This window comes from Cuculus canorus, chromosome 2, assembly GCF_017976375.1.
Source record: "Cuculus canorus isolate bCucCan1 chromosome 2, bCucCan1.pri, whole genome shotgun sequence".
NCBI lineage: Eukaryota > Metazoa > Chordata > Aves > Cuculiformes > Cuculidae > Cuculus > Cuculus canorus.
This window is the reverse complement of record NC_071402.1, coordinates 37,952,727-37,964,821: the sequence shown is the minus strand read 5'-3', so window position 1 is coordinate 37,964,821 and position 12,095 is coordinate 37,952,727. Positions and strand designations below refer to the sequence as shown.

At 39.4% G+C, this 12,095-nt stretch overlaps 1 protein-coding gene across 4 annotated transcripts in view; it reads right to left on the bottom strand.

Annotated features, from left to right (window-relative positions):
- The window catches only part of LOC104068097 (cytochrome P450 7B1), a 132,090-nt gene that overhangs the window by 12,193 nt on the left and 107,802 nt on the right, over positions 1-12,095 (bottom strand). For all 4 annotated transcript variants that reach the window (XM_054059454.1, XM_054059455.1, XM_054059456.1 and 1 more), the window contains exons 3-4: positions 6,635-7,231; positions 5,985-6,191 (exon numbers count right to left, since the gene is read on the bottom strand). In XM_054059454.1, coding sequence (XP_053915429.1) covers positions 5,985-6,191; positions 6,635-7,231 — 804 coding nt within the window. The remainder of the gene's footprint in view (positions 1-5,984; positions 6,192-6,634; positions 7,232-12,095) is intronic.

The following is a 12,095-nucleotide window of genomic DNA, read 5'->3' as shown; positions in this document are numbered from 1 at the left end:
TTTAGTAGGACAGGCTATAGGAAAAAAAAAAAAAGGAAAAAAACCCCACAGACCAAACATAAAGCAGACACCAGGAGGAGGCAATAAACAACCCTGCAGGGTAAGGGGCGGGGAGCCACGATGCTGAACCTCCCGATGTGATTCTCACTGATAGTGCTGAGAAATCCTGTCGGCTATAGGCAGCACTGAGTTTTGGGTGGAAAGTCATTATTCAGGCATCATGTTGAAAACAGTGCAATCAAAAGACATGAACGCATTTACATATATTTTGGAGGTTGCAAGTGAACCCAGCGAAAGCATCCACAGAGCTCTTTAGCTTGCCTTTTGAATGCAGTTGGATGTAATGGCAGGACTATATGTTAGAAAAAAACATTTTGCTTGTTATTTCTGTAGCCATTCTGAGGATTTAAAAATTTATTTATTTTCTTTCCAGTGCACTACACTGCCAAATGATAGTGTTTGTTATGGTCGGAGTGAATGAAAGCAATTCATTATTTGCCCAGTAATTTTAAGAGAGAATGACACTTTTAATTGGCCAAAAGAAAACAAAACATAGTCCTTTCAGGCTTAGGGAAAGCAAGATTTCTGTCTCCACCATCACATCCTGGAAGGCTCCAGAAGCTGAATGTCCTTGCTTTCCCAGTGGCCTTCACCTTTTGCTCCTAGCACGACAGATTTTATGGCTAATTTCCGGCAATTTATCCTGGCAGTTTGAGGAGGAATTCCTTTGGGAATAATATGCATAATTTGCATAAATCATTCTGATAGCATGTATATCAGCATGTAGCTCCTGTCTAGGGCTGCATCTCTCACTTTGTAATCAAAACTGACTATTTTTCCACCAGCGTGTATGGGCGCTGTTATATGTGACTTGATTTCTTCTAATCACCAGTGTGAAAAATAGCCTAAAATAGGGTTTCATTTGCACATAATAATCCATTTGTGCCCGCATTTATGTTCTGTGATATTAAATAAGCCTTCTCTAAGTGTTCACCAAGGCACCGTAACTGCTGCACCCAAAAGGTTAGTTTATTAGAGACAGTAGCTACCCAGTGTAGATGCCTCTGAAAAAAAATAATAACAAATGTTCTTTCACTAAAAATTAAATCTAGTGCAGCATGCATAGCAAATAAAGTGGCCCTGGATGCTTTCTTGCAGGAGGTTTTTCCTTAAGCATGCATTTGTCTAAAGAAATGAGGCTGCGGTCAGCTTTGTGTGGCCAGCACCGTGATTCAATGTGACGTACAGTGAGTCTGTGCATATTCTTTTGGACTGCCTTCGTTACTATAATCAGGCAGAGTCAAATCGGCTTGTTGGTGACGAAGCCAGAAAAGAACCCTCGTTCCAGAAGATGGCCTCTACTGCGGATAGCCACAAGGCACCTGACACGATAGATTTCAACTGGCAGCGCTCTGGCAACAAAACTTTACGCAGTACAAAGAAAGGGTCCAGGCTCCACTCCTAGACTGTCTTCAACCTGCAGAAAACGAAGCCGGTAGCTCTGTGCCGGTCCACCATTTGGAAATGGTGGCGACATACATAGTGACACCAGAAATCAAAGGAGGAAGGGAGAAGGAGGGAAAAAAATAAAAGAAAAATACTTGGTAAAGCATTGCTGTGAAATATTATAGCAGGTTTATGTTTAACCGCCAAAGCGATGCAGTCACATCCTATTGGCGGACATCCTCCCAGAAAGCATGGCAGTCCCTGCCTGCTGCCGGATCCCAAATGACAATTGGGCAGCATCTCTTATGCAGAAGTTAATCACAATAATGGAGCACAAAGTGTGGCTTAGCGGTCAGATCGTAAATGACAAATCTGTTTTACCTTCCAGTACCAGTTATGTGTGGAAGGCGAGCTTGGCTCTCGCTCTGAGCGATCATGCCGATAATCATTAGATGACAAAAGTAATGAGTCACATTATGATCAACAAAGGAGAATAGAGCTTATATGGCTTTGCAGGCTCACATTAAAAAAATAGACAGTCAGCTTTCCACAAATGCCGGAGCTATACATTGAGAGGAATGACAACTGCACAATAAAACTGCAGCCTTTACTTGCAGTTGTCATAGTTCAGCAGACACCAGCCATCGCTGCTGACAGACCAGCTGGGTAGCTTGGGAGGCCTTCCATTCTGCACCGTGAGGTACAGTAAATTATCCAGCACGGTACAGCAACATCTGTTTCTGTGCTTGTGCCGAACAAACAAGGCAATTTAAAGCATACCAAGGGATAACCAAGCAGCAAATGAACATGACCCTCATTTTTTTCCCCGCTTCTTACACACATGAGATGCTAAACTTCACTGTGTGAACGCTACATAAAGAAGCCAGGCTGTTGTTTGATAAGGTGTTGTCAGAGAGATTTTACATATTTTCTAGAGAGAGAGAGAGGCAAAAAAAAAAATCTCTCTCTCATAGTATTGTTATTCTTAGAATCCTCCCACTTATCTCTTCATTTCTCTTATACTAAAGCTAGCACTCAGCTTCCAATTCATTCTAGATTTTTTTTTAAACTGTTTCAATATACTTATAAATATTCAGTCTTTAAACCCTAATTTGCTATACTTAGTTCACATGCCTTCAAGCATTTGTCTTCCAATTTCCACTGAATAAATGCGTACTAATGAGAAATAGAGCAAGCTGCTGAGGCAAAGCTGGGTGACTTGAGCCTGGCCTGCCACCAGCTTGTGATAGGCAGGCAAATTGAGTTAAAATGAAAAGTCTTGTCAGCTGAAATACAACATGGTAGCCAAACAGCAAGCTGTCAATCATGCAGCCAAAACAAGGGACTGCAGGTAATAAAAGGTCATTGCGAATCATAAGTGCATTTGGCTTTTGTAGGCAAGTTAATTTTAATTAAACATGATCTCTATCTGTAAATGTTTTATAAAAGTTATTGTGCATAATGGACTGTTAATTTTATACTAACACATAGCAGGTAATAAGGTACTATAATTATTAGAGTGTATTGTAGGACAATAGCTATTGAGTATGCAAATATTTGGGGGGGTCATTTACCCACATGCATCACGGTGTGCCAACAAAAATGATGATCTGAAACAAGTACATTTGCATCTTACTAAGAATTAAATGGTACTGCCCAGCCCATTCCAGGAAAATATATCCATTTCTCTCAATCCAACCAACGATTTTAATGCTTAACATTTGTGTTACAGCTACACACTCCGTATTAACTGTTTCTGGGTTCCGACCTTCTCCTGTGTACAAAACAATTTTTCAAGCTGTGCTCTTTTTGCAGGAAATATCTGAGATTCAGCAATGACCTGGGGCAAGAATACTTCACCATATAAATGAATGGACTAATATTAAACAAACGAACTGACTAAACATGCCTAGCATTAAACGTGCACTAAGTATATCTCTGCTTTACCCTTTGCATTTTCATTATAACCATAAAAACTGACAGACCATTCTCATGTGTCGTTTACCATATTAGAGCTCCGTTGTGAGCCATAACAACTAATAATGTACGTTACTCTGCGCACACAAACACTCGCATTCGGGTTTTGAGAAAATCCTTACATAGACAAAACAGTGTGCTGCCCCAGAAATGCCATCAGGAAAAAATAATCAGGGCCAAAATTTGATAGTTTTGCTGTGGGTTGAAAGATTTTTTTTCCCTCTTTTTTTAATAAAAAATCACATATTTCTGCTTTGAATTTAGAAGTAAATCAGGACATATTGTTCCCTAGACCCAAAGAATCTGACCATAATAACAACATAGCTTCCCAAGAAAGGCTTTTTAGCAATTCTTGCTTGTTCTCCATAGCATGAGGAATCCAAAAAAAGGCTCTTGTTATAGTAGATAAAAAAGAGGACGGAGAATCAGAGCACTTAAAACAGGAGAATGAGATGACAAGGTGATGAACATACAAGAATCCCACCTGGTCTGCCTTACTCGAGAGCAGGGACACAAATCCTGGTTTTCTGTGCTGAGTTGGCACAGGGGGAGTGTGAAGAGCAAAAGCTCAGTCTCAGAGGTTGGGGTCAGTGAGCTGCAAGGGCAAAGGCACTGCTGGTCCACAGTCTTCCTGTGACATGGAGCTTTTTGGTGCGCAACCAATGCAAATTGGGACCTTTGTCCCTCCTACACATTTAGTAACAAAACATTCCTTTCCACTGAAGCATGAATTTAATTCTCTCATAGTACAGATTTTTTTTCTATATTATTATTTTATGGGACAGTATCCAGCCCTTTATGACTTAAGAGCCAGAAGAACTGAAATCTAGCTTCTGTTCATACCACATTATGTTTAACATGATTATAAAATTTAACCAAAGTGTTACAAGAATACTACAAAGTAGGATGTGGTACTTCCTTATCAACAGATAAATCAAATGTTACCAAGGTACTTCGAGATTTCAAGGAGCAGCAGAGAAATGACACAGTTAATGTTTTAAACTCTTCATATCATTTTGCACCAGATGGTTTTAGTGAAGTACATGCTTTTATTTTCCTTATTACTATACTTCTGGGGTGCCCTCTCCCTCCCCCTTTTTTAAAATTTTTTTTATTTTTTTTGCCATTCACATTTCAGTCTCCAAATAGACAACAAATTCTCTCTTGATCTTCTTGATGCTCAGTAACTTTCCTTTTCCCATATTGTTTAGCGGATGCTAACCCTGATGTGAAGCAATTTTACTTGTGTTCTCTAAAAGTACATTAAATGCTTAGAATGTCATGTTATTCTTCAGAAGTGTCCTTGTCATCCAGTATCTCTCCTACTTCAAAAGCATTCTCCATTGGTTAGAGATAAATTTACACCAAATCAGCCACGACTCTGGATGAAACCAACTTACTAGACTCATACTACATAAGTTTAACATCAAAACTGTAAAAGGTAAGTGGAACAAGCTCAATTTTATATTTTTACTATGAGAAGCAATTCAAGATTGAACACAGGTTCTCGAGACTGGATGGTCCTGGAGAACAGCAGCTATTACTTAGATCCAAACCAGGCACACAGACTGCACTGTTCTGCCACCCTCTCATAACACAGCTTCCTTTAAGAGTGGAACATCAGTTCAGGCCATGAGTTACCAAAACATATAGACAAGCTCAGTCTTAACAAAGAACTGGTTTTGGTACTTAAAAAAAGAGGAATGTTGAACCTTTAAGCTTTTATTCAGATGCTCTCTACCTTATTAACACTACCTATGGAAACTTTCAGATGCTTAAAGGTTAGATTCCTACCTCCTACACCCTCTCTCCTCCCTTGGGCTAATATTAGCATTTGTCTCACTAGTGCTTGTGCACTAGCAAATGAATGAAAACCGTAAGCTGGCGCTCTGATGGCCTATCCAGCTCCTGGATCAAACAACTTCCAATGTCCACTGGCAAGGCTCTCTGTCTGAACCCCTGATCCAGAACTGGAAGACCTGTATCTCCTTTAAGGGACCCTATTTTGAATCAAGGTACTTTTTTTTTTCCAGTAGTGGAAACATCCTTTCCACTCTGCAAAGCTTTTCTTTCTTATATTTCATTTGGAGGCATCACTCAACAGAAGCCCACTTTCAGTCTTTTTGTTTTGTTAAAGAGAGAAAAAGAAAGAAACTGCTTGTGAAAAAAGTACATTTGCAGTTTAAATACATTATCCCATTTTAATTTCAGGAAAGGGTCTTTCTTGGCAGTACCATACAGAAGTATCTGAAATGCATTAACACTTCGGCAGATGCTCAGAATCAAACAACTTAATAGGCATCAACTTTTTTTCAAATAATTGCAAAGCTTCGATTTAGCCTTTTGCATACCTTGCATAGTTAATTACCTAGGCTTTAATGTTTACATGCAATGAGAGTATCTACAGCTATAAACTACATAATTTATAATTGATGTAAATGGGTGTTATTATGTCAATTAGGCAGCTGTGTCCTCCACCTTCTCAGTAAACAGAAATGAGTGATAAACCGAGTTTGCTGGGAGAGCCCCTCTTTTCTTCCTAACAGATAAAAATAAATTACCTAGGTAGACCAGGTTGTCCAATTGTTCTCTGGTGAGGTGGATGTTATACGTGGGCCCTCTCTTTTGACCTGTTGACTGCAGCAAATGGTCAATCTCGTCACGCACCGCTGCAAGAGCTTCTGGGTGCCGCAGAATATAATACATGGCCCAGAATGTAGCTGGAATTGTGTTTCCCACAGAGGCCCACAGGAAGGCAAAATGATGTGCTGGGAGAAAATAAGTGAAAAGGAAGATTAATAGCGTTTATTACACTGATTAGATTTGCAGTGTGCTAATTAAAAGATGTTAGGACACAGACCCAGCCAAGGATCAGTGAATGCTAATGAGGACCAATAGGCTTCTGAAGTCTAATTTTCTGCTTAATGAGAATAGTTTGAAATGTAATGTCGGGGGGGTGGGGGGAATAAGGGGAGGAAATGCAGCTCAGTTATAATCTTTCTCATTATCACCATTAAGTATCTTGTTTTACCACCTCAGCACAAAAAAAAAATCAATTATCATAGAGGGTTGTTTCAGACTAAAACATTTTATCATTAGCCAATTAGAAAGAACATAAAAAAATTTCAAGGTCGCCATTTTGCCTTTTTATTTCAAAGGTCTATAGTAAATTATTTTATTTCAGACAAGCAATCATTCATAAGTTTCCTACCTGCTTTGTCATAATCTCCAAGCAGCTCATATTTCTCAAATATATCTTGTCTGGCTTGGACCACTTTTGACCCTCCCAGCCATTTTGTCATGTTCTGAAGTAAAAAATGATGTATAAGCTCCTTCCGAACCTTCTTGGTAGCTCCTAGCAACTCAATTGGTATGTTTGCAGCTAAATAGGGAAAGCTGGCATCAAACTTGATAAATTTGTCTCTGATTTCACTAATAACTTTGTGGCCATCTGCAGCAGGAACTCTTCCATATAGTGTTACAAAACTGGCTTCAAACATTACAGAGCAGCAGAATTTGTACATTTTTTCTGTTTCCCAATCTGTTGCTTGTGAGCATTTCCATTCAAATATATCCTGGAGATTTTTCATCATGTGGTCAGAAATGATATCCAAAGGCTTGCCTTGTAGATACTGGTAGATTCTGTGCAGGTTTTCCTTGAGATCAGGGAATTTTCCATTCGACAAGGCTGGGTAGTCAAAAGTTTTGGAAGCCATTTTATCAGCAAATTCATGAAATTCTAGTTGCTTGCTATTTCGGATGACATAGACATATTGAAATGGGTCCATGATAAAGGTAATATATCTGCCTAAACAGAAGAAAAGAAAAAAAATAGACAAACATGCACTTTTATAATCTGGTGACACTTTCAGAAGTAATAATGGAAAATAAGCCAATGCCTGGTAAAAAAGCAAGCAGAAAATCCCAAAAGTGAAGATCTGTAAAGAAATCTGCAAAGCAAAAAAAAAAAAAAAAATTATTCTCTTTGTCAAAATGCAGATTCCACCTGTGTATACTTTTATGGCTCTTCTCAAATCAGCACGAAGCCATTTCTATGTTGACTGGCTTACTGGTTTTGCAAACAGTAGGGGATAACCTGTAATTCTGGCACTCCAAAGTAATCATTGACAAAACTCTGATATAATTCATGAAAATACAACGTAAAGTTGTAAGAGCATTAGAAAATTGCAGCTTTTCACATTTCACCTGTATGGAGGAAAGTGAATGATGGGGCTGGAGTGGAAACGTGCCACCTAGGCAGCTTTTCTTCAAGCAGGTGACACAATGACTCACAAATCTTCCAGTTACATATTTAACTGCACACTGCAACCCCCCAACATTTAAACCCACCCTCATATCCCTTTTTTTTTTCTTGTGAAGTTTTGCTAGCTTTTTGTTAAGAATGTGCTTGCTATCTGTAAAATGACTATCTTCAGACTTGATTTTGAAGTCATAGGTTAGTTACAACGGAGTAAGAGATGATTTTTAACATGGGTGCCATTTTGTGGTATACACTGTCCTAGTACTATTGTGCATTGTGCCAGAGTGTAATGACAACTTTCCACTATTTCAGAGGTACTTAATGCGGTGACACAGCCATACCTTCTGCTGCCTGTACAGAGGAACAGGATTGCATCAAATTTGATGCTTTTTCAAGTTGCCCACACCAGAAAAAATCCTGCAATTTCTTCCTAGAATTATACAATTATTAGATTGGAAAAGACTTTTGAGATCATCAATTCCAACCACACCTATGCAGTACTAAATAATTTCCATAGGCACTTCATCTACCTGTCTTTTAAATACCTCCCAGGATGGTGACTCAACCACCTCCCTAGGCAGCTTGTTCCAGGGCTTGATAACCATTTCTGTGAATAAATTTTTCTTAATGTCCAATCTAAACTTTCACTGACACAGCTTAAGGCCATTCCTTCTTGTCCTATCACCTGTCACTTGGGAGAAGAGACCAATACCCACATCTCTACAACCTCCTTTCAGGTAGTTGTAGACAGTGATAAGGTCTCCCCTCAGCCTCTTCTTCTCAAGGCTAAACAACCCCAGTTCCCTCAGCCGCTCATCACAAGACTTATCCTCCAGCCCTTCACCAGCTTTGTTGCTCTTCTCTGGACACACTCCAGAGCCTCAACACGCTTCTTGTAGTGAGGGGCCCAGAACTGAACACAGTATTTGAGGTGCAGTCTCACCAGTGCCAAGTACAGGGGTGGAACAACCTCCCTGCTGGTCACATCGTCTCTGACACAAGCCAAGATGCCATTGGCCTTCTTGGCCACCTGGGCACACTGCTGGCTCATGTTCAGTCGGCTGTCAACCAGCATCTCCAGGTCCTTCTCCTCTAGGCAGCTTTCCAGCCACTCTTCCCCCAGTCTGTAGCACCGCATAGGGTTGTTGTGCCCCAAGTGCAGGACCCAGTATTTGGCCTTGTTAAACCTCATCCCATTGGCCTCATCTCATTGATCCAGCCTGTTCAGATCCCTTTGGAGAGCCTCCCTACCCTCCAGTAGGTCGACACTTCCTCACAGTTTAGTATCATCAGCAAACTTGCTAACAGTGCATTCAATCCCCCCATCCAGGTCATAGATAAAGATATTGAACATGACTGGGCCCAGGACTGAGCCCTGGGGGACACCACTTGTGACCAGCCTCCAGCTGGAGTTAATGACATTTATCACCACTCTTTGGTCGCAGCCATCCAGCCAGTTTTTAACCCAGCAGAGGGTGCGCCTGTCCAGGCCAGTGGAAGCCAGTTTCTCAAGTAGCATACTGTGAGATACCGTGTCAAAGGCTTTACTGAAGTTCAGGTAGACTACATCCACAGCCTTTCCCTCATCCATCAAGTGGGTAACCTCGTCATAAGTGATCTGACTAGTTTGGCAGGACCTGCCTTTCATAAACCCATGCTGACTTGGTCTGATCACCTGGTTGTCCCGTGTGTGCAATGAGAGAGCATTTTGGTGAACTATCATGAATGAAAATACTAACATCCCCAAAGCTCAATTAAATCTTAACTCTTTGTAGATGATTCCCATGTTAAGTGTAAATTTAGAGTTCCTGATTCTTAACTTGCATAGAGAGGTACATTAGGGGAAAAGGGTACCCATTAGAATGTGCACATACCCCACGAAATATCCCAGTTATAAACTCAGAAAAATAGCAAAGCTTCCAGCACTTGCAGTCTAATTCTGTCTCACTAAAGGGACAAACCCCCTTTGATTTTAATGGGAACACTAAATCCTTAACTGAGGACCAAATTTGGCTCTCTGACAGATGTCCTGAGATAAAGTAGTCACTACCACTAAATATGTCAACAAGTATCCATGGTTACCATATAGCAATATTTGAATTATCATAGTTATGCCTTATTCTGACTTGTATATACACACAATGCTCTACAGTAAATATAAGCATGCTCTGGATTTCCTCTGCTGTTACCAGCTGCCGTAATTTCCTTCCCAATTACATCCACTGCAAACTCAATGAACTGGTAAGGAAAGACAAGGGATAAATCGCGACAGAATTTGACCCCTCCTTTTTTTTTTCCCAAGTGTGTGAAGCTTTTGAAGGTACTTATAGCATTTGCTTTACTGCAACATAATAAACCATAGATTGTAAATTAATTTTTAAAGAATAAATATATTGAGAAACCGGCACAAAAAAAGAGATCCTAAATTCTCAGTCTTCCTTTCTGACCATTTCTTTCTTCCCAGACCACAGAGGCTGACAGGAATTTTTAGTCTCGACCTCTGCAGGATCTCCTAGAACTGCTTTCTCTTTCCAGCTTTCACCTACTTCCATGCTCTTCACTGAGGCTACCATCTTCGCAATCAAAGCCTGGAAAGAATGCCCATTGGAGCAATTTTTAATAAATAGCTTTGGAGTGTTATTAACCCTAAAGATGAAAGCTGGCTTCCTAACTTTGCGTTTACAGGGTAAACAATTTAAGTTAAGATTTTTAATTAATATTAATTTAAACCATCTGTCCACCATCTGCTTATTTCTGATGCAAAATATGAGTTTCTTTGTGATCTTTAATCAGACACTTAGCAAGCGCACATCAATTCTTATCATTTTTTAAGTAAGAAAATGATTTTTCGGCAAATGAGTTTTCAGACAAACAATTTTAGAAATAATTTAAAATCAAAACTCACTCAACGCTAGCACATACTTTGAAAACAAAATCTCTGAGAAACAGAGTATCACAGCTCCTGATTTTTATTATTCTCATCAGGTTCCTGGTAGCAAAAAGTAAGTATGTACCAAAATACATTTGATTTTGTAGAATCAGTTCAGTCTCCAGACCACATCACTGCAAGTCAACAATATATATATATAAACACAAAAACCAAAATATTTTTGTTATTGCATTTAGGAAATGTCTGTACAGTCAGAAAAGTGGAACCCCTCTATAACAAAGGTAGCTTGTTTATGTATGTCACTGAGAGTCTAATTTTAGATCTTTTAATTAGAAAAAGACTAAAACCTAGAGCTAATTAACTGCAGTTAGTAAGTTGTTGTCGTTAGAATGGGTATGAGAGCCTTTAGCAATTACAGTCATACTTGCACACAGATGCACTGGGTGGCTACACCAGTTACCCCAGTCTCCTCCATACAGGAACAGATTGCTAATTACAAACTCATGCCCCAACACTTCTCCTACCCTGAGCAGCAAACATCCGAACTGGAACAAACTTTCTCACCTCAAGTTATGATTTTAAATTTTGTAAGTGTCAATATGTTCCTTAATTTTGCTTTTTAAATCCTGTCATTTTCCCTGATGAGATCTCTTCCCACGGATTGTCCCTAGTGGTGTCAGAGACCAACAAATGCAAATATTTCCTAAAGTTACCAGTTATTATTTGGTATTTTAAAATGCTGCTTTCCCCCTCCCATGCCTTTCCATTGCAGCTTCTGCCAAGAACTTCCTCTTGAAAGCAGCCTTTTCTGAAACCGAAACAAAACCTTGATGCTTATGAGTTTCCATCAGAGTACCGGTATGGATAAATGCCAGATTAGCCAAAAATGGAGGCATATTGCATGCTCCACAAATCAGAAAGCCTTAAATACTGAAGGTATTTTTACAGAAACCACTGGGGACCAAGCGTTTCCTTCTTAGACTGTAAAAAATCCACACAAAAACCTAAGTAGTTGTGTCCAGACAGAAATGTCACACTCCAAATTCCAATAGTTTCAAGTCACTGAACCATTTTATTTAGTATATAAGTAAAATAAAAGATGTATGCTTGTTTGTGTAAAAAGCCCTCTTTTTTTTTTTTGTGTGTGTGTGATATGAATACAGAGAATTCTAATCCTTCAGTCTGCATTACACCCATGCTGCAAATAGCCTGGTTATCTCCCTTTAGTTTATGCAGTCTCCTAGAAATAGAAGATTGATGTGGAAAATATGAAAATTGTCAACTTTGGTAAATCTGAGCACAGTAGCCAGTATTTCTATAATAGTTAAGAAATTACTCTAATAATGCATTCTGGAGCTTTTTAATGCTAATGATGAAAGACAAGCATTTAGATGGCATCTCATGATGGATGTTATTTCAGCAATGCTTGCAGCGGGCTTCAAATTGGTAAGGAGTTAATGCAAATTACCTTTTGCTTAAGACAGAAAAATGTGATCTGTTACTGTACATCATGAGTTAAAA